We start from the raw sequence: 22,342 nt of genomic DNA, 5'->3' as shown, positions 1-22,342 counted from the left end.
CTGTCATGCAGTCATGAATAATCTCTGTATCTTGTTTTATGCTACTTCACTATACTGTTTGTCCCCTGTGCTGCCCTATGCAGTATTTATTTTGCAGATTGTAGATCTTATTTAGTTTTGTCTGTATGTGTTTTGAGGACAGGGATTGCAAACTAGATTAAACCCACAACACGTGTCATTTAAATCAGCTTTCTTCCCCATTTTGATGCTCAGATTGAAATTCAGCAGGTTTTCTTGTCCACGTTCACATGTCTACATGCGATAGATATTTACATTAACAAGAAGTTGGACAGGTGTAACTAATAAAGTGGCAAGTGAGTGTATATTTTCAGTATATTTTCTTTCTAGTCTTCACTGTTTAAAATGAAAAAAAAAGAGTGCTTTATGTCTGGAAATATTTGATAAATAATATAGGCCATTTACCTTAATAAAAAACAAAAAATTGGACTGCAGCTAACTTTTTTTTTCAATAAATAATTAATTATTTCCATGAATCAATTAATCTTCTTTTTTTTTGTCCATAAAGTCTCAGAAAATATTGTCATTTTTATCTCGGATATGTAAAAGCCTTTCACAACAAAAAGCTTGAGGCATTCAATGTTGCATGATAAACGAAAGTCATTTCATAAATGTTATTCTTCTTCTTTTTTTATTAAGAATAAAAAATAAAATAATAATTTAAATAACAATAAAAAAATTTATAAAGAACTAACACTGAATAAATTTCGAATGAACCTACATTATAGTGTATTTATTTTCTATGTTAAATAATGGATATATTTGAGTTTAGTGTTTTGGTTGTCATTTTTACGAGGTGACGTGAAACACATCATAAGCATCGGTGCTGCTCAGAGCTCTCTCCTCTCATCCTTTTGTGCCCGCTGTCCAATGAGCGATCAGATACGGATTGCCGTCTGCTCATTGGTCGCGAAGGAGGAAGATGCGGCGGCCATGGAGAATAGATTAAGGACTTTTCAAACCGTCCTGCTGGTGTGATTGATATTCGGTGATTTCAAGCCCGGGCACATCGCGCTATGTAGCGTAATCTCACTGTGTTGGTACCGAAGTCTCGTTGCTTGGCTTCGGTGGTTTTTTGGCCACATATACTTGTAGTTTATTCCTTTGGTTTTGTGTTGTTTGTTCTGTTTGGTCGTTTGATATGATGTCGGGCCCGTTGTGCTGCTTTGAGTGAAGTCCCTCCCTCCCTACACAATGTAGCGCCGAGTTCTTCCAACAGATACGTCATCACTGAAGGTAAGGAAATACTGAGAACCGGACTTAAACGGAACGAAATCCTGTCACGTGTTTTTGTGGTAGACGGACTTCACCTGGTTCTTGACTTGAGGACTTGAAGGCCTGCTTTATGGCCGGATTACCAAAGGACCGAATAGCTGTGCAAATGAATGACACAAGATTGTTCAGGCTTAAGACAGAGAACACTGACACACGTGCCTCCCTGCGCAGGTACAGATATTTAATGGTTGAATTGACTTATTGAAACAACACATGGTATCCTTATTGCCTCTTTTCGTGTCGTTTGTAAAGTAGCACTATCATAATATCACAAGACCTTTCAAGCAACCCTGCATTACACAATGAGTTGCAAAAGTACACACTGTGGTGTGTGTAGGTGAACCACTGAGAGTAAATGTACAGCTGCTCTTCTTGTAGGTGTTGCTGTGTGAACAATGCGTGAGCGATGTCTGATGTTGAGGCCACATACGCAGACTTCATCGCTTCTGGCAGGACGGGCCGGAGGAACGCCCTGCATGACATCCTGCAGAGTCCCACCGACCCTGAGGGAAGAGAGATGCCCCTCACCCTGTCTCTGTCCCAGCTGCACATCAACGCAGGAGGAGGAGGTAATACGCTACACTGATTTGTTTGGGGTGTACCACCCCTGGGATCGGAATCAGAATTTAACTGTCTGGTCGCACAAAATCCTGTATATAAATTCCACTCTGTTTTATTTATATAGGGCCAATTTACAACAAGGTAAAGATGCTACTGTACTACTACTGTAATCAAACAATCCTCTGTGAGCAAACACTTGGCGACAGTGAGAAGAAAGAAGTTCTTTTAAACAGGAAGAGACCTGGCAGAATCAGGTTCAGGGAGGAGAAGCCATCTACCATCTACGCAGGAGTTTAAGATGGTTATCAGAATAATTTTTATTTGGCCTAGTTTGTGCACATAAACAAGGAATTTGACTCTGGTTCACTTTAGTCTCTGTATCCAAAAAAGTTTTTAAATAGGCAATAGATAAATAGGCATATATCTATATATACAAGGAGAACATACATATGAGGACATGGTTAAAAAAAGTAAGGAAAATAGAAGTTACAGAACATCTTAAGAACTTATACAAACTATAACAAATTTAACACCTTTCAATTTCAACGGAAAGCTGAAAAGTAATGCTGCCTTAACACATCTAAAGCCATGCACCATCCCGAGGAAGTCCAGAGGATCTGAAAAGGTAATGCTTAGTCTTCACTGTGAAAATGAGAGCCAAACTTCTGAGGTGGTCTGTACCAAATAGCAAACCATAATAGTGATCAGATAAATGCTCCAAAAGGATACAACAACACACACAGTGAGGAGGTCCAGTCTAAGGACTCAGAGCAGTGGACGTGTCCTAGCAGGCAGCGATCAGCTGCAGCTGCCTCAGTTATGCAGGTGGATGAGTTATAAAATATGGGAAAACTACACATGGAGATCAAAGCCATCTTTGAGTGTACTCACTTTTAGAGTCAACCTCATCTAGTGCCACCTGGAGGAACTGCAGTTTTTGCCACTCCCTTGTTGGCTTCATTTTTCAGCTCTGGAGGGTGCTCCTTGCACCGACCTACACTAAAAACTTTAAAATCATTATTTTTGTACTTTAACTAACCCAAACAAAGGTAGAAATGAGCCCTGCTATACTTCCTACCACCAGGAGAAGTAATTATCTTTTGGTTATATAAAGAGGGCGAGGACAAATGAAGTGGTTGTTCCAGTTGAAGAACACATCTAGCAGAAGAGATAAGTTATTGCAAACAGTGGATGTTATGGTGTATTTTACTCTTTTTTTTTTTCTTTTTTTTTTAAAGCAATAATTACACAGCTGATAGCATCCAGAAAGTTTTTAATGTGGTGTTCTAACCTGCTTTCTTTTTTTTTTTCTTTTTTTTGTAGATGGAGACGACACTGAGGACAGCCAGAGCTCCTCCTCTTCGGCTCAGAGGGAGGCGGAGCAGAGGAACAGCTAACCTGCAGCACACTCCAGCCCGCAGACAGAGATTTGCAGGATGGAGTGAGGCTCCCACCATGATGAACCTGTTTGTCCAAAGTGGGCTGGTGGCTGGAGGGTAGTACCGTCACTGCTGATATGCCTTCAAGCAGGGCACAGTCTTCCAAATTCAACTCGAGAAGTGCTGTAATGTGAACACCCAGTGGGCTCTGCTGTGCACTAGAATAACAGATTGATTGCAGGGTGCTTTTCAGAATCGGGGGTAAGCAGAGAGGCCAATTTGTAGCTCTTGTAAAGCTAATTTTATTTTCAGTCTTAGTTACTAAACAATATAGGTTGGGGGACTGAAATACAGGAAGAAAATAGACGTGGCTCCTTTGTGAGTTTTATAGTAGTTGAAGCAATTTGTAAGACCATGTGCTGAAGTAATGTGCTGAAGTAATGGCTCACAGTGGGAGTAGCATGTCTGTAGAAGTAGTGGTGCTGATAGATTGTACTGCCAGTTAATGGCTTTATGCTAACGCTAAGTTGATAATATTGCAGAGGAAAATGGATTGGGCTGAAGTAAACCTGAGAGGACAATGCTGCGGTTTGACTTCTTGTTTATATGCTGAAGAGTGTGTTCACTGTTCTGTACTGTAGAAAGCAGCAGGATGCAACAGAGCAGTAGCCTTGTGGTCTGTTGACACCAATATTACTTAATATTGCACTTTCAGTCAGTTTAAATGTCAGTCGCTCAGTGATTAAAGATTGATGATATACATGTTTAAAAAAAAATGTTTATACTTACAAAAGGGTTTTTTGTTTTTTTTTAACAATTTCATTATCACGACCTTTGAGGAATGGTTTGACATTTTTGTAAATGCATTTCTTCACTTTCTTGCTAATGAAATGATAAAATGTCTATGTGCTATATAATGCATGTAGCTAGAGTTTGTCTTAATAGCCACCAGGGGGCAATAGATGTGGTTGCAAGATCTCAATCTGATGTCTCTGTGCTGTGTTTTATGTACATCATAATAATATTGTTGGTCCAGGATTAACATAGCAACTGAGCATTCAGTTAGCACTTGCTAAGAAGCTAGTGAATGCTGTTAAAAACTGTCACTAGTAAACCACGAGTCATTTGGCTAACAGCAAACCTAACTTGATAATACAGTTATTATTATAATTATTTAATATATTATATATATATTATTTAATATATGGTATTAAATAATAAGTAAAGCACTTGAAATTTTTACCATTTGATCCAAAAGTTGTTTTTTTCTTGACATTGTAAAGCTATGACATCACAAGAACATGACTGGTCAGTTGCAATGTTGATCCCAGATGATGCAGGAACAACACCGACACGAAGTTATGACATACCCCTGTTCCAAGACGATTTCTAGTCCTATTGAGGTCTTTAGTGGAAAATGACCCCCAGACATGGCCTCTAAAAACTTTCCTGCTGTGTTTATGGGCTCAGCCCCTCATATCAGGTCATACCAGATAAAACACTGAGTCAGTTTTGTAAATTATGGTCATTTTAAGTCTCGGAAGGATTATTAGGATCTACTCATTGACTAATAACTCGTTAACCACTGAGTGTTTGCTTTCACACTGACATCCAATCCTCTCTCTTAACCTCCAGTTTCAAAAGACCAAGACAGTGATGACAGAAATGCTTAAAGTAGGAATTCAGACACATATGGGTGATGTTGTCTGGTCTATGGTTAGCGCTGAGGTGGCCTGCAGATGGACATATTGACTAATATGAAGTAAACAAATGAATTAGATAACAGAAACGTCCTTACAGGTTACAATTAAAAGATTAGCATAAAAAAAATTCACCCAAATCTTACATTTTGCTAACTGTCAGATATGCACACAGGTCACTGATAAAAACCTGTTGCATTTGAATCATGTTAAAATAGTATAATGTAATATCATATATGGCATTGATGAGCTGTTTTGTCACATAATGTTGCTTGGATCAGAGCTGTTGGCTTCACATTATAATACACTGGCCCCACATTACCTTCACTTTTTAGCGTGCAGGGGGATGAGAGGTGACGTGACCTCCAGGGAGTGCGTAACCAACTCTATGAGATAATTAAGGATTCTAAAAATCATAAATCTTGCAACACTACTCTAGTGTACCAGTGAGCTGCAAATTAGCATAATAAACACTCTTTATACTTGACAGCTAAGCTAATTATCTGCAGGCTCCAGCTACATTGTTAAGAGATTGATCTTGTCATCTGTCATCAGTTCACTAAGAAAGTGCATTGCCCAAAATGTCAAACTGTTCCTTAAATGTAGATATGCAATACACCGCGGAGCTTCCAGGATTTATAACATTGTTTGTTTGTTTGTTTTCTGACACTGAGCCTGAGCTATGTTCCTGCTACTGTGTGTAATAGCTAGCTGATGTTATCATCTGTACAGACCACCACGCATGCACAAAACTCTGTGTTGTCATTTTCTTCACCATTTTTGCGAACTATAACCTTCCTGTAATCCTCCAGCTTGACAGTAAGTCAATCATACTGAAGATAATGTAGCTATAAATGTTTATTTTGTAATCCTCACTCAATCAGGTGTTTAGATTGTAAACTGCCATGTAACTGTTTCGGGGCTCACTCTGGTTTCAAATTAGACTGTGTAAATGCAGCTGTTCAGCATGTTGGATTTTGGCAGGTGCATGATTCTGTGAAATTTGTAGATGTTTGTCTGAATGTGCATAACCGTATTTTCTACTCTCCGTGTCAAACAAAGTGAAATAAACTGGACAAGAGGGAAAATGCAAGTCTTCTGTGCTGCTGTACGCCTGCGGTTTGACCAGCAGGTAGCACTGTGGGAGAATTTATGAAACGTGCATTAGACTTCAACTGTGAACAACTAATGTATATATATATGTGTATAGAATGACTTATTTAATTATTGTTTTTTCTAAAAAGGACATGAGAGGAATTTTTAAAAATATTTTTTAACAGGATTAGATTAAATTAAAGGGATTCTATGACACACTGGAAAATTCTCCCCCACTTCAGGTTAAACGTATAGTATTTCCATACGTGTAGCGCTGAAAGGCCATCTGTCTGCTGTGTCTTTCAGTCTCTTTCACTCTGTGTGTGTGTGTGTGTGTGTGTATGTGTGTGCAGTGCTGATTATGCAAATAATCATTAGACAATTGTACCAGGAAGTTTCACTAAGAAAGAAAAATCCCCAACCAGTTCCTCATTCACTCATTGGTATAACAGTCCAGGTCGGCCAGCTGACCCACTTGTCAAACCACCTCAACACCAACGCACTGCATGTGTCACCCACTTCCATGTCAAGCACAGAGAGGACGTAGCTGAGGAGTGAAACGGCTCTACATTTTGGATTAACCGTTTTCTTAACCAAGGATACAGACTGAGACAGGTAAGCTGTAATGTCCAAGTGACATCAGGCAGACGCATGCTTGGTTTACACAGACGCATTAGGAGAGGTAAAAGTGTATGTAACTTTTTTTTATTAGTAGGAAAAAAGTAAATGTAAGAAGTTTTATTAAATAGATTTTTTTTTGTTCTGTGTTTTTGTGGACGCTTTATTCATTAAGCACAATCATAACTCACATTAAGTATAATTAGTTTAAGGAAAATTCTCTACAGTGCAACATGTTTAAAATCAGTGCTTTATTTTCTATTACAAAAGTTTTATTCCTATGGTTTCATGTATGGTATAGCGACGGATTAAACATTAAAATTCACTGCATTTATTGACGTATCCAGACTTTTCCTCAGTCTATTGCAAAAGGAGGAAGTGTGTGTCTGTGTGTCATAGTCCAATATATCATGCGTGTGTGCCCTTAAGCCTTTCAGACCCCTAGTTTCCGGCTGTTTGCTGACAAGTTAAAAATATAACAGAGGCACTGAACCAACAAAGTGCAAAACAAGCCTGTGCAAACCTGCCAAACCGCTGGCTAATGCATTCACTGACCTTTTTCTACCAAGAAAAATATGGTCTTACCATTTTCTTTACATTTACTCCCTGCCATCTCAGTTCACAAATGTGTTGTAGGCTGGTTTTCAGGTGTGCTTGCTTTGTATTTGCATTAGGTTAATGGTGTGTCCCCCCCCCCCCCCCCCCCCCCCTACTCAAACAACTCAATTCAGGCCAGCTAGGTCCAGCAACTTTATTCAGCACTCAGTCTTTCCACATGAATATAAGATATTAACTATTTTTAACGTTATATGGTAGGATAGCTGTGCTTTGCTATCACCGGCAGCCTAGAAGCAACAGAAGTAAATGCTTTTAGCATGCAGAATGCAAGGTTTTGGTGTTGGTAAAGAAAAACTTTGGTATCAGATCAAATATTTCCAGATGAACCCTATTGTTGGGATTTGTCATATTTTCTTCCCTAAAATGTACTACCTTACTATTACTGATAATAATGTTATCAAGTCAAAATTTCATTTAAGCTGTTTGGCTTGGTCGAAAACCTAATATGCCTCAATATAATAACCTAATAATATTTCTGCCAGCCTAAGCAGTGCTTTCTCCAATTAGCATACGTACATTAGCATTAGCAAAATCAACATGTTAGCGCCAGTATGAAGAGCATGTTAGCTAGCACTAAAAAAACAAAAAACAAACAAAAAAAAACAAAACAACCCACGCTAATTCATTTTTTGTGGGGGTTTTCTTTCTTGTTTTGTCCTGTTTTATTTTCTGACTTCCCTAACACAATTCATCAAAGAATATCTCATCTCCTTAGAACTTCTGTTCTAGCTTTTTAAAAAATTTAAAAGGCTATTTGCTGACCTACAGGACTAGTTGAACATGTTCCCCTTTTCTCTGCAGTTCAGCTGTGCACTTTAGTTTCCTGGTTAAGGACAGAAGCTTTTTATTTATTTATTTTTCCGTTGTACTTTGAATAACAGATGTTAAAAACCAACGTGCACTTCTGCTCTACAGCAACATGTTTTGTTCTTTTTTTCCCCTTTTTTTCCCTGTAGGGAAGCACTCAAAGTTGATTTGACCTGGTTTAATTTTAGTGCTTTATATGTTTGTGCTTTTAAGCCATATTGCTTGACAATCTAAGTATAAATGGTTTTAAAGGTGGTGTTTCTCACGCTCATAGGAAGTTTAGTTTTAATTTAGACAGTTACTCATATATAAAAATCCTTTTTATGTTCACACATTACCTTTGTAAAATATTTTAATTGTTAAACTCAAGGTACAAATATCACTTTGTTTGTCCTTAAAACTACAATATAGGAGATACATACTTTTAATGTTTTTGACTTTTATACATTTTAAAACTTATAACACCTCTCTCTCATAAAAACCAACATCACCAGTTAAAAAGATGTTGTTTTTTCTTTGCGACTTTGTCATCTTTGTGGGCATGTGGTCAGTATGTGCGCATGTAGAAAGCAAGTGCACATTGGTGGCGGTGGGCTTCATGCTGGTTAGCTACCCACACAAAAGTCAAAAGAAGAAAAAACAATGCAGCAAACTGCAGCAATACATGTTTGATTTCCCTGAACAGAAACCACCATTGGATAAATTGCAGCCATGTCAGAATACAGGGAAGCAGCAGTGACATTGTGACATATTTTTTTCTAAAGAACTACTTTGAGACATTCACATTTTTATTGAATTTTCGTTGAGTTACAGCAGTAACTCAAAGTTACTCAACTCAACAAACGTAGAATTTTTCACCTGAAATATTAGAGTTTGTGTAAGAAGTGCCATGGCTAATGACATTTAGACTACTGGAAACATTGGTTACCATGGTGTTGCTGAAAGTTAGATTAAAAGACTGTTACCAGTTGTAATCTTGTTAAATATATAGCTGAATCCAGCAAGTCATTAGTCTAGCTTAGCATAAGCTTTAATGGTGAATAATGGCTCTGCCAGAAGCTTGAAGGTGGCATTCAAAGCTCACAAATGAAGATATGCATTTTGGACTTATATGTATTTTAAACCCACCCAGGTCTGATATAAATGATACAAAGCGTGTGCTCAGTCCACAACCTGTGCATGTAAAACCTCATCAGGTCTTGTAAGACGCTAATGCTATGGATATAGAGGCAGAAGTAGCAGAATGTCTCATTCAAGTCTATTTTGGCTACACTGCATCATCAAATCCTCCCTGTTCTGCTTCTCGTTTTTACTGAAAGCTCTTTTCCTGAAAGTGGCAAAGACAGCAGCAGCTTACTTGGTCACTGAAACATCCCTAAAAACAGAGCAAGAAATTAAAACGCATTGTAGACAGAACAGTCTGTGTTTTGAGCAAAATGGTGGAAAAAAACACCCATCGTACTGGACATACTTCCCCATATAAATATGATAAAAGTTGGGTTTTTTGTTTACACCTTTTGATGTATGATTGAAAGAGTATTACTCAGCAATGCCTTTGCACCCCTATTATGTTAACAATCCAGTTAGAGGTCGACATCATTATTTTTATATATCTGGTGCTAAGTGGTGCTGCACCTTTCCTGTGACATTCCCATAAGATGTAAATCAGAGTGCAGTATAAAAGTCAGTACAGTCAGTGGTGTGGTGCGGCTGCGAGGGAGGCAGCTGGACAGCATGAGCAATCACGCCACATTCACTTATAGGTCCTGATGTGGTTGGTGTTAGTGTGTTTGACTGCGAACTGCAAAGCTGCAGCCACGTGCAAGGACAGCAACGGTGATAATAAAGATGCTGAAAAGCATGGAACCGAGGACAGGTCTGCCGTGGAGTTACATTTGCACATGTGCAGCAGTTTGTTTTTGTGAAACAACTTATTATTCTCACTTCTTGTTATCTTCCCCTTTATGTTGAACTTATAAATAACACTGGAAACATGACACCAGTTTGGATCTTTATTTTCACATGTAAGAACTGAAGAGTCACAGGTGTCTGCTGCCACACTTTATACGCATTGTGTTTTTTCAGCAGGTGTAAATGGTATATTTGTAACAGCTTTTTTCAATCTTTCTTTTTCTCACTTCCTCGTGCAGACAGAATGGGCTGCATGAAATCCACGCTAAATCAAGGTCTGAGCGGAGGTGTGGACCAAAAAATGGGCCAACATGCTGTCCATTCTGAACAGTCACGCTATGTTAGAGACCCCACCTTTAATCCAAAAGTCAACACGGTAAGTAGTAAGACTTGGGTGGACCTTACACTCAAATCTCAAGTGTGGTTGAGTGTTAACAGCAACAAAATCGTTAGATAACAAAAAGTCAAATCATAAATGGAAAGCATGCTATTGTTTTCATTCAATCAAAAATTGACTTATAATCGTCATTTGGTTTTTTCGTCATTATTGTATTGTATGAAGAACAGAATGATTCAGTTTTCTTTACATATTGCATCAAAGATATGACCTTTCTTTTTGTTTTTGAAAAAAGTTGCTCAATGTTTCCTGCCTAATAGAATTTCCCATTTGCAAAAGATGACATCTATTACAAGGAAATGACAAAAGTCTGTGCAAAAATCTCTATGTAAATAATGTCTGCCTTAAAATAATGGAAGTAATGATGATAGAATGACACTGTGTAACTTTAATATTGTTTCCTTTTGCAGAATAACTCACTGTTACCGGGTCAGGTGTTCCAAAAAATGGAGGGTACGACCCTTTCTTCCTTGTTTTTTGTTTATTTATCTGCTGTCTGTTCATTGTTTCGTACTACTATACCGTACTTCTGGTAACACCTGTATGTGGTAGCTTCTAAGGTAATAGGGAATTCACTCACCTCAAAGTATGTATAGTGAAACAGTTAGGCCCCAGAAGTCCTCATAGTCATGAAAGACAAAATCTTCATCTTCTTTTGTTAGTTTTTTAACTTTGACTCATTTTGAGATTTCACCGGCAAATTTTGACTGATTCAAGGTTTATTTACTAATTTAGCAAATTCACTAAGAAAATTATTCTAAAGCTAAACTTTAGAATAAATAAACCAGTCAAATATATGAGTATAGGTTAAAATAGAAAGTAATCTTAGTTATGATAGTTTTTATTTAGAAAAGAGATCCTTATAGGAAGGCTAGTCACTACATTTGACCATGTAATTTTCCGCATTATATTAAAACTCTTTTATCTTAGCAATGTACACAAAGGCGTTTAAGTACATCCAACGAAGTTGCAATTTAAACATAAAATTATCATTAGTCATTACTGATTGAGACTACAGCTACTTATAAGTAGGTTGAGTAAACTGATAAGCTAGGTGCATGCCCTATAATTGCTTCTGTCTGACGTTTCTGTACATGTTGTCCCCCGTGTCTTTACATAGTTTAAAAATAGAACAACCTTTGTATTGATCTATGAGCCTATTTGCATGTGTTAAATGATGACAATTTTCTCTTTCCTATTTCAGAACAAAAGGGGGTGGGTAAAATAGTGGTTGCCCTTTTCCCATATGAAGCTGTACATCCCGATGACTTAGGATTCAAGAAGGGAGAAAAGATGAAAATTCTAGAAGAGTGAGTGTCTGGTATTTATGGTACACTGATTCATTCTCAGAAAATGTGTCATCATTTCTACAAATGGCAAGAATCACTTCCACTGTTATATATAGCCCCCCAGTTTTAGATAGACAAACTGACACCCTTTTACATATAAAGATTATTTTTTACTATTTGAATAAAAATTCTTTGTAGTCTGGATTTTTAATCAGGGGCTAGAAAGTGAGAGCGTATTTCTCCCATATTGGCTTCTCTTCATTGGCTCTCTGTTTAATGCCGATCTAAAATTCTTCTCCTCACATTGAAAGTGCTGGACGATCAGGTCCTGTCTTATGTTAAAGACCTCGTCGTACCACATCATCCCAGTAAAGCACTTTATTGTGGTTCTTAGAATATTTAAAAGCCTTCAGCTTTCAGGCCCCCTGTCTCCCTGTCCTCTCCCCCAGTCAGTCAGATGGCTTCTCTCTTCACTTCACAACTCAAAAAATTCAAAGCAAAAAATCCCCAAATTTCTTTTTATTCTTTTTAATCATGGCCTGGTTCCTTCCTTCTCTATATTTTGTTTCATCTGTCCAAATTTTGTTTAGCTTTTGTGGCAAGCTTAATCTATCCCACCAGTGACACTCCCTGAGTGTTCTGAACCCTCTATATTTTCATTTAGAAAGCCATTTCTCAATTGCAGACTATGGCAGTTATACAAATATCCTCACTGCGTGTTCTTCTTGACTTGGTTGTGAAGCTATTTTTCTCAACCATGGGAACAATCTTTTCAGCATGCGCTTAATTTAGGATTTAGCCATTGCTAAAGTTTTGTGCCATCTCTCGGATAGGCTTATTATGTTTTTTCAGACTAATGATGGTCTCCTTCACTTGCAAAGACATCTCTTTTGGCTTCATAGTTGAAATTACAGTGACAAAATATAAAAGTTTAACTTGGTAAATCAATTTCAGATATTATGTCTTCTTCCTCTGTGATGTCCAGTAACTTTTGAGCCTCTGAAAATGAGGCTGAGGATGTATGAAAATGACTGTAAACTAAACAGTTAATGCAAAATTTTTGTTATAAAAATATCATATACGTTTTATAAAAGATTTCTGCAATGTGTGAATGTATTTTAGGCTAAATTACTTGCCCATGAGACAAAATAGCATTTCAGTTCAGAAATAATATTTCTCTGAATATAGGAATTACACTAAGTTAAACGATGGAATTTAATTTTAAAAAATCATCTTTCAAGACCTTTTCAGAACATCTCTGTCAATGCAAATGATTGTTCTAAAATGTATATGTATATTTATGAACTGACAGACATGGTGAGTGGTGGAAAGCGAAGTCTCTGGTAAACGACAAAGAGGGATTCATCCCGTCCAACTATGTGGCTCAAGCTGACACCATGGAGACAGAGGAGTATGTACTTGTTTCCTAATATTACTTCATGTTATTCAGATTACATTATTCATTTTTGCATTCAGCATCAACATTATGTATGTTACCAAATATTTATTATGTTTTTTGTTCCGTGCAGTTGGTTTTTCAAGGACATCACAAGGAAGGATGCAGAGAGGCAGCTGCTGGCACCGGCGAACAAGCCAGGCGCTTATCTAATCAGAGAAAGTGAAACATCAAAAGGTATGGCTACCATGGTAGCTCTGAGATACCGACATACATTCAGCAGCATTCTCCACTTTGGACACGTGGAGTTGTGACATTGTGTGTGCTTGATTTGAATGATCATGAATCACCAGTCACTCTTTTTTTTTTCTTCATGATTTTTCCACAGGGAGTTACTCGTTGTCCATCAGAGATGTGGACGCCCAGGGAACAGACTCAGTGAAACATTACAAGATCAGGATGCTGGATAATGGCGGCTGCTACATCTCTCCTAAAATCTCCTTTCGGGATATTAGCAGCATGATTAAACACTATCACAGTGAGTACAGTGCAGCCAAAAGTCTGTTTTCACACTAAAACGTTGTATCTGTGAAATATTATTTTATATGGGAAAATAAAAGATTAATTTCTACTGCAAATCCATTTACAGTACTGACTATTTATTACTGCAAATAAAAATAAAGTAATAATAATGTAAATTAAGCAACCTAATAATGCTATAAATGTAAAAAAAAAAACTGTAAATAAAAAATAATCTATTATTAAAATACTGAATACTGTAGAGGAAAAACAGCAACACTGTAGCCACTTTTACAGTAACTTCCTTAACAACCTTTTCACGGGGTAGCGTGCTCATACCTCTTCTAATAAATCTCATATATTCTGTTTGTCCAAAAAAAAACAAGTTTTAGAAACATACAAGCTGTGGCCTTATGTAGAATTATGCTTTGTATGTAAATGACTGTATGATTTCTCTGGGTGCTTCCTTTTTGCCTAATAATGTGAAACAAGTGACAAAAAAGAGCCAGCTTTGCTCCCTCCACCTGCTTCCTATGTTTGTGCAAAGCAAAGCTAGTTGGTTTCCAGCTTTTGCTCTACACTTGCTGATCAGAGAACAATGTTGATCTTCTCATTACAAAAAGATTACACATGCTATGTTATTGATTAGGAAGACTGAGCACTGTCTGTGTGTGTGCCTTCCAGACAAACCGGATGGCCTGTGCCGTAAACTTGAGCGTCCTTGTGCAAAACCCAAAGCTCAGAAACCTTGGGATAAGGATGCCTGGGAGATATCCAAAGACTCTATTAAGATGGTGAAGAAACTTGGAGCAGGCCAGTTTGGAGAAGTCTGGATGGGTGAGTAGAAATGACTTTTATGTCCAAGAGTTGACAAGGGAAGAAATTGCCAAAGAAAGGGAACGCACAATGATTTTTACCACTCTAGCCCTTCAAATAAAGACCACAACGAGGTCCCTTTAAGATACACGAGAGTATTGTTTCACAAAGAGCACAAGAGGTAGGGCACGTGGCCTTTTATCACTTTTAATTATTACCTCATGAATTCTATGACATTCCCAGCGTTATTTCCGAGAAGGCAGCCGGCCTGTAAGTGGCAGCTAACATGGATTTGGCACTTGACAAGAGAAAATCAAAGACTGGGAGACAGCAGATAAGTAACAAGGGAGCATATCTTTTTATGAGCTCCTTTATGAAGGAACAAGATGTCTAATTCCCTTCTATCATTTACAGTAAACACAGACGCAGGGAAGTGAGCGTTACAAGGAAGTTCCATTTCCCTCTAATTAAAACAAAAATGACTTCCTACTTTTGTTGTCCATGAGGTACAGGACCGTGCTCTGTTGCAAAAAAAACCCCAAACCTCGACTGCCTGCATGTCTGCCTCTGCTCAGACCATCTCATTGATGTGTCGATGAGTGCTGTCGTCTGTGGAGGAAATGTTTGAGTCCGCGGGGTGATTTGCGTGTGAGGTTTCAGAGGAATGATCACAAACAAATAGATGCGTATCATTTGTAAAAAGCGCTACCGCAGAGAAGGTTTTATTGCACAGTTTCATGAACAAACCGAAGCTGACTTTGTTTTACGGCTTTTAAGTGCTTTTTTCAAAGATTTTTTGTTTTTTGTGGCTTCTGACTTACACAACTGCTTTTTCACTTCGTTAAATATAAGGGGAAGTATGTGAGAACAAGTGTGTTGCCATTTGTGCCGTCTCTGTTAGTGGGAAATTATGTGATAGTTACGTCAATACTTCGAGGTATAATTTTAACTTCAACGACGACAACTGTGTCTGACATCACTAACAGCATCTTTACAATTAGATTCAAAAAGCTACACGTGATGAATTTATAGAGGTGTATACCCTGTGGTTTGCACTGAGGTCTGGGATAATAGAATAGAATAGAATAGAATAGAATAGAATAGAATAGAATAGAATAGCACTTTATTGTCATTGTACATGTACAACAAAATTATGTAAAAAACAAACAAACAAGCAAGTGCTACCATTACAGAAACTCCGCTGACTAAATTTACCAGTTGGCAGTACATCCATAACTGACTCTGAAACAATAAAACTCTGTGAATTATACACAGAGGGAGTTATAATAAAAGTTCAAACTGGCCACAACTCACCTTACATCTTTGCATTCAAACTGACGTACTGTATGCAGTTTCCACGCTACAATGTGACATTCAATCAACCCATAAATCATATTATTATTATCATTATGTAAGGCAACAACTTTTCCTTTGTTCTTGAACCAAAGTCACAAAAATGAGGTTTTTGTCAGGATCTTATAACTCGAAGGGAACAAAGCTAACACAACCTGACCCAAGGGTGGCCCAAAGGATCTTTAGAATAGCTCTTCCAACAAGTCATGAATAAATAATGAATGCAATGGAATTTGCGCAGCAGTTGCATTATCTAAAGCAGATATAAGAGATAAGATAAGATAAGATAGAACTTTATTAATCCCTCGGGTGGGTTCCTCTGGGAAATTCGATTTCCAAAAAAGCACAGCACCGACAGAAGTTACAGAGTTATACACACACACATATATATAAATACAGAGACAATATAAATAAAATATACGAAGGGGATAAATAGAATAAATAGGAATAAAAATAAAAATACAAGTGAATTGCACATTTCAAGTATTGAGTCTATTGCACCGTTGACTATTTACAAAAGTATTGCACAAAAGGTATTGCACAGTGAGGTGAAGAGGCACTACAGCTTAGTTGTTCCCTCCTTTGTCCTCCTGTTTCCCCTCCCTCTCCCCTCCAGAGAGGAATTAAACAGTTTGATGGCGTGTGGGACAAAGGAGTTTTTAAGTCTGTTAGTTCTTGTCTTTGGGAGAAGCAACCTGTCACTGAACAGACTCTTCTGATTGTTTATGGCCGTGTGCAGAGGATGCCTGGCATTGTCCATAATGTCCATCAGTTTCTTTAATGTCCTTTTCTCTGCCACTGTCACCAGAGTGTCCAGCTTCATGCCGACCACAGAGCTAGCCCTCCTGATCAGTTTCTCCAGCCTGGATGAGTCCTTCTTTGCTGTGCTGCTCCCCCAGCACACCACAGCATAGAAAAGTACTCCAGCAACCACCGACTGGTAAAACATCCTCAGGAGCTTCCTGCAGATGTTAAAAGACCTCAGCCTCCTGAGGAAGTACAGTCGGCTTTGGGCTTTTTTATACAGGTGCTCTGTGTTGCATGACCAGTCCAGTTTATTGTCCACCCACAGCCCGAGGTACTTGTACTTGTTGACCACCTCCACCTCCTCCCCCTCTATCTGAACCGGCAGTGGACCTGCTCTAGACCTCCCGAAGTCCACAACCAGTTCCTTAGTCTTTGAGGTGTTGAGTTGCAGGTGGTTTGTGTGACTCCATGCAGATATGTTACTGCACCTGCCAGGATCTGAATAAAAGTTATGCAACTTTCAATCTGGGTGACAGATAATATTCACACCTACCTGAATTACCAATAACAGGGTGTTTAACGGATGGAAAGGGTGTCATGCCTGACTTCGTAATGACACTGAGTGTTATGAGTAGCAGCAGATTCCAACATTTGTTCCGTGGATTCTTGTTTCCTTTATGCAGTTTTGTGGAATATTCATTTACAGATATGCTGCATTACATCATAACTGAAACCAGCTTAAAATGGAAACAAAAATCCACCTTTACAAACACTGTAACATGCAAACAAATGTGTCCAGTCATGCATCAGTGGTCAGCTTTTGACAACATGGCATATTTTTCTCACCTGTCACTGAACGTTAAACAGTAAACACAGTGTTTTCCTTCCCGTTCTTTCCTTTAATTTGCATTTGTTTGGTGTAGTTGTTTCAGTTTCCTCAAAAATGTTTGTGGAAACGTATTTGTTTCCACAGGGAAACATTGAAAACAGTCCAAAGCCATGTAGCAGAGCATATCATGCTTTAAAGTTCTTCTTTCCCCATGCTTACTCTTCACGTTCTCCACTCAGCATACTACAACAACACAACCAAAGTGGCAGTGAAGACGCTGAAGCCGGGAACCATGACGGTTGAAGCTTTTTTGGATGAAGCCAACATGATGAAGACTCTGCAGCACGACAGGCTGGTGCGGCTCTACGCTGTTGTCACCAAGACAGAACCCATCTACATCATCACTGAATTCATGGCAAACGGTAAATGCCAAAAGTCTTTAGAAAAACTAAACTGGTTATTATGAAATTTTGTGGCCTAATCACAGAGTCGACACTCCAGTATAGGCATAGATGCAGACATGCAAAGCACTGACGCTGTTTTCTGTTCTGTCTCGTCTTTAGGGAGCCTGCTAGACTTTTTAAAGAGCGACACAGGATGCAGACTGCAGCTGCCCAAGCTCATTGATTTCTCTGCACAGGTGATTACACCAATATGCTTCTTTGTGACCTCGCTGCTCACTTGTCTCACTACTGTGAACCCTGCATACTTTCACTTTCAAACATGAGGTTGTTCTGTCCCAGCATCACACTGGCAGTGTCCATCCATCCATCCATCCACATAATCTAATAACAGATTGTTATTATTTGCTTGTAATTGCTTGTAACGGGGGTGATTATTTTTCTTTCACATTTCTTCTGTTTTATGTAGGTTTTGATTGTTTTCCCTTTCACTCTTATGCTTAAGACTACACACCTTCCTCTTGCTCTGTTACAGATAGCAGAGGGCATGGCCTACATTGAGAAGAAGAATTATATTCACAGAGACCTCAGGGCGGCTAATGTCCTGGTGTCTGAGAGCCTGCTTTGTAAAATAGCAGATTTTGGCTTGGCGAGAATCATTGAGGATAACGAGTACTCTGCCAGAGAGGGTAAGTGTGTATGTGTGTATGTATGGGTATGTGTGTTTGCGCATATATGTGTATGTGCGTGTATGTTTGTGTCTATGTGTATGTGTGTGCGTGTGTATGAGAATTTGAACACGTCTCCACTTTTTCTGTGGAAGGGGGCTTTCCCAGCACAAATGAGACACTACCCTGGCTTGATGCTTGTGACATAGTGAAACAAAAAGCCCCTTTTGAGAAGTGGAAGCACCCGCAAAAATTTATGTTGAATCAGACACTTTTGGTTTCATGTACCAGTCGCTCCACTTTTGTCTCACTGAAATCACACCACAGTGACCAATACCTCTGATGCCCCCAAACTACACTACCTCCTTTCACACTCTCACAAGGTTAAAATGAAGCAGGGAGTCCTTTTGGTACAGCCAACATTTCCCCATGATTCGATTAGAAAAAATAAATAAATAAAATGTCAAAAATTAAACATAGTTTTAGAACTATTTTCAGTCAAATTTTGGAAAACTGAATTGTCTTTTCATAAAGTTTATACCTACGCAGTATGGTTTTGATTTCACACCTGTAACATGCCACAAACTGGAGGACAGCGGAGGACCGGAACCGAGCTAGGAGACTGATGTGTGGGGTTAACCACCATTTCCAAAACACTGACCATTTAGTGATTGTGACATTTCAAACATTTGGAATGAACAGGGTTCATGCTCAAATTGTGTACTTCAGAAATAAAGTCTCAGTCTTAGGCGTGGTCAGGGAGGTGACCGAGAACTGGGCTGCTTCTGCAGCTGAGCTTTAGAAATCGTTTTGATAAGCGGAACCGTATGGCAGAGCAGCTAGACAGAAGCCAGAGTGACTTAAAGACAGCCCACACCCTGCCTTTTTTCATACAGTGCATTTCAAGAATTACAAAAGGATGAGATAAAGATTCTGTCGTCAGCTGAAACAGAGTGAAGTGTTTAGGCAGCAAAAACAAAAAGTGTGGTAAACAACAGACATTCTGAAGAAACATCCTGCAGAGTTCAGAAACCTGAGACTTGGATGTCAGTTTGCCATTTAGCATGGTGGTGACCATTTCACTATAGCCAAGACAAGAGTGAAATGGAGTAGAATTTTTGTGGAAAGATGGCAGATGCTTGTCGTGTGCATTGTATTGGGTGAATCCCTTCTAATATAATGAAGAAAGGATTTACCAAAAGAGTCTGTGCAATGTAATCAATGAAACACTGAGGACGTGGAGTTCTTTTTTTATGAAAGGAGAATCAGGCAACAATGCTAACCACTCTATCACCATGTCATCGATGACCGCTTTCATTACTTAACTTTTAACTTATATGGTGGGAATGTTTCAAAAACCTGTTTTGGCCTTTTTAATTGTGGGGGGAAAAAAATCATTCATAGTTCATATTTTTCAAATTAAAGTAACTGTGCAGTAAAGTGCACGAGGAAGTGTCTGAATGCTATTTCTCAAGTGACTCATGAAACCTTATGAAACCCGTGTGATCACTGGTCTGGACCCAGGATGCTAAAACTATTTGCAATTGACGTTTTGAAATAAATCCAGCTACACAGATAGAATCTAAAACCTCATTTACAAAAACAGAACAGGTGATCTTTGGGATTGTGTGAGGGAATAATAGAATTATAATTTCACAGTGTCTGTTTGTGTGTGCATTCCACAGGAGCCAAATTCCCCATCAAGTGGACTGCTCCAGAGGCTATTAACTATGGCACCTTCACCATCAAATCTGACATGTGGTCATTCGGAGTCCTGCTCTATGAGATTATCACCTACGGGAAAATCCCTTACCCAGGTAAATATTAACTGCAGCACTGTTGATAACTGCTTGTGCATTTTAGTTTTTGGTAAATAAATAATGACATGGTGTCATGCTTTGCTGTTCTTCTGCACTTAAATTTACCTAACTTTAAGACCTGCTGATAACCAGGTTAGTTTTTATTATGTCCTGCCATGTCTTTTTATCATGACTATATAAAATGTAATGCATTGTCATGGATTAAAGGGCCTTGACCTATTAAATTAAAATAGTGGGTTCAATAATATGATGGAAATTCTAACAATACAGAGTTCAGATGGAGAACCGTTTGTATTAGGTATGTTTTACAAGTAATATTTATTCATTTATGGTTATTACAGATGACTGAAGCTAAACTAAAAGCTGATACTACTTGTAAAAAAAAGCACTTTAAATAACTAAAAATAATGCAAACTCAGAAAAAAAAAAGAAAGCTAATTTAAATCATTGTGCACTTATAAAATGTATTCAGGAAATCATTTAAATTTAGTCCCTTTTTTGAACCCTGTAAACACATAGGCATCACAAGCCAATGTTTATTGAGACTCTGGTATATGTTTGTCGAGACTCAGGTCTCTACATGACTGAGTGAAGTGTTTGTGTTGATATTTTTATTGTATTATACTGGTCTGAACTTCATAAACCTCTCCCCTGACACAGCTAACTGTAACCATAACTTTTATGACCCAGCCTCACTGAGCAGTAAGGCGCTATGCTGAGAAAGACTGCCCTCTGCTGGTGACTTTTGTGTTCTACTTCGGGTTGAGAATGTGACGGCGAGTACAAAAAGGTTCTCATTGGAAGCCTTTCCAGCAGTATTTACACTAATTTGGTGTCTGCAGGCATGACTAAAGGAGAGGTGATGTCCTCAATACAGCGCGGCTACAGGATGCCTCGGCCCGACAACTGTCCCACTGAGCTGTACGATATCATGATGTCCTGTTGGAAGAACAGACCTGAAGACAGGCCTACATTTGACTACCTACAGAGTGTCCTGGATGACTTCTATACCGCCACAGAGGGACAGTACCAGCAACAGCCATAGATGGAAACAAAACTGGAGAGACTTTTGGCACATAATAAACTAATAAAGGTTATCTTATCTTATCTTATAATGCAAGCAGCTTGTAAATAGCTTTATGTTTGGACCTACTGGAGATATGTGATTGTATTTTCTATGTTTATATTCATGTATATATGATACATTCTGCAGTAAGCTGTGTGATATATTCACAGTGGACAAAATATAGTTTGCATGTTCCAGAATATAATTTACTGCAGATTTTCAGGGTGTGTAAATATGAGGTTTTGTGCAGTTAAGCCTCGGTGATCTGGAGGAATTTTACAGAAGTAAAATTGTATCATATTATTTGTACTTTTGACACTGGAGTCTTGTTAATAAGTGTTTCAATAATTAGGGTGTTTGTGAGAGTTACTGAACAAACAGCAGGCATTATACAAAGAATTTGTGAAGCAATGATATGTAGGTTAAGAACACACTTTGCACGCAGTGCAAATTTTAAGTGGTGATATTTTGGGTTTACAAGCGATGGGATGAGTTTCTATGAGTTTTTGAGCATTGATTTTTCATAAATTTTAATTACTTTACAAGAAGAAATGGTAAATGAATATACACATTTTTACTCAGCCATACCACTCTCTTCAAAAAGATTTACATGACGATTATGATTACTCTGCATTTTTATTTTGGCATGAGAACTTACTTCTTCACAAGCTGCTCTTACTAAATTAAAACAACGGTTTTCTTGTTTTTGTTGCTTACTGTTTCAGAGACTTGTTGATGCCCCACTTCATATTGAAGTGCTCTAGCTCTTGCTTGTTTTTTTCTTCATCACATCATCATTTCAAGTAGGCTTTGTTATTAAAAGGAGATTTATGTTTCTTTTTAAAAAAAAATAAAGTGCAGTAATTGTTATGCTGTATTGAATGCCTTTGTACAAATGTGAAAAGAGCTTTAATAAATGCAGCAGGTAGCATTGTTTCCTTGGTGACAAATTTATACACTCTGATGAATTTATAAAATTAGAGATAATTAATATATTCAATTATAATTCAGTTAATTAATTCTATATGTGCTTGTCAAACGTAAGTACTGTACCTCGAT

General features: G+C 38.1%; 2 protein-coding genes across 3 annotated transcripts; both read left to right on the top strand.

The window, feature by feature from the left end:
* The first annotated feature begins 939 nt into the window (after window positions 1-939).
* Window positions 940-6,021, top strand: LOC146554178 (cAMP-dependent protein kinase inhibitor alpha-like). 2 transcript variants are annotated; one of them, XM_085255250.1, is made up of 3 exons: window positions 940-1,254; window positions 1,672-1,862; window positions 3,178-6,021. In XM_085255250.1, exons 2-3 carry the CDS (start codon window positions 1,700-1,702, stop codon window positions 3,249-3,251), a joined length of 237 nt encoding a protein of 78 aa, XP_085111376.1. In that variant the 5' UTR covers window positions 940-1,254; window positions 1,672-1,699; the 3' UTR covers window positions 3,252-6,021. The 2 variants fall into 2 exon arrangements, with proteins under 2 accessions (XP_085111376.1, XP_085111377.1); XM_085255251.1 differs by lacking the exon at window positions 940-1,254 and adding an exon at window positions 1,292-1,464.
* Window positions 6,022-6,465: 444 nt separating this feature from the next.
* On the top strand, window positions 6,466-22,219 carry lyn (LYN proto-oncogene, Src family tyrosine kinase). Its single transcript, XM_085253674.1, has 13 exons — window positions 6,466-6,643; window positions 10,222-10,358; window positions 10,790-10,832; window positions 11,584-11,689; window positions 12,981-13,079; window positions 13,198-13,301; window positions 13,453-13,602; window positions 14,268-14,420; window positions 17,568-17,750; window positions 17,892-17,968; window positions 18,265-18,418; window positions 20,083-20,214; window positions 21,060-22,219. Exons 2-13 carry the CDS (start codon window positions 10,227-10,229, stop codon window positions 21,260-21,262), a joined length of 1,536 nt encoding a protein of 511 aa, XP_085109800.1. The 5' UTR covers window positions 6,466-6,643; window positions 10,222-10,226; the 3' UTR covers window positions 21,263-22,219.
* The last annotated feature ends 123 nt before the right edge of the window (window positions 22,220-22,342 follow it).

Source organism: Mchenga conophoros, linkage group LG18 (genome assembly GCF_057382185.1).
Source record: "Mchenga conophoros isolate Kocher_MC1m ecotype Shallow Benthic linkage group LG18, M_conophoros_male_GT1.1, whole genome shotgun sequence".
Taxonomy (NCBI): domain Eukaryota; kingdom Metazoa; phylum Chordata; class Actinopteri; order Cichliformes; family Cichlidae; genus Mchenga; species Mchenga conophoros.
The sequence above is the reverse complement of the archived record's forward strand: the minus strand, read 5'-3'. Positions and strand labels throughout refer to the sequence as shown.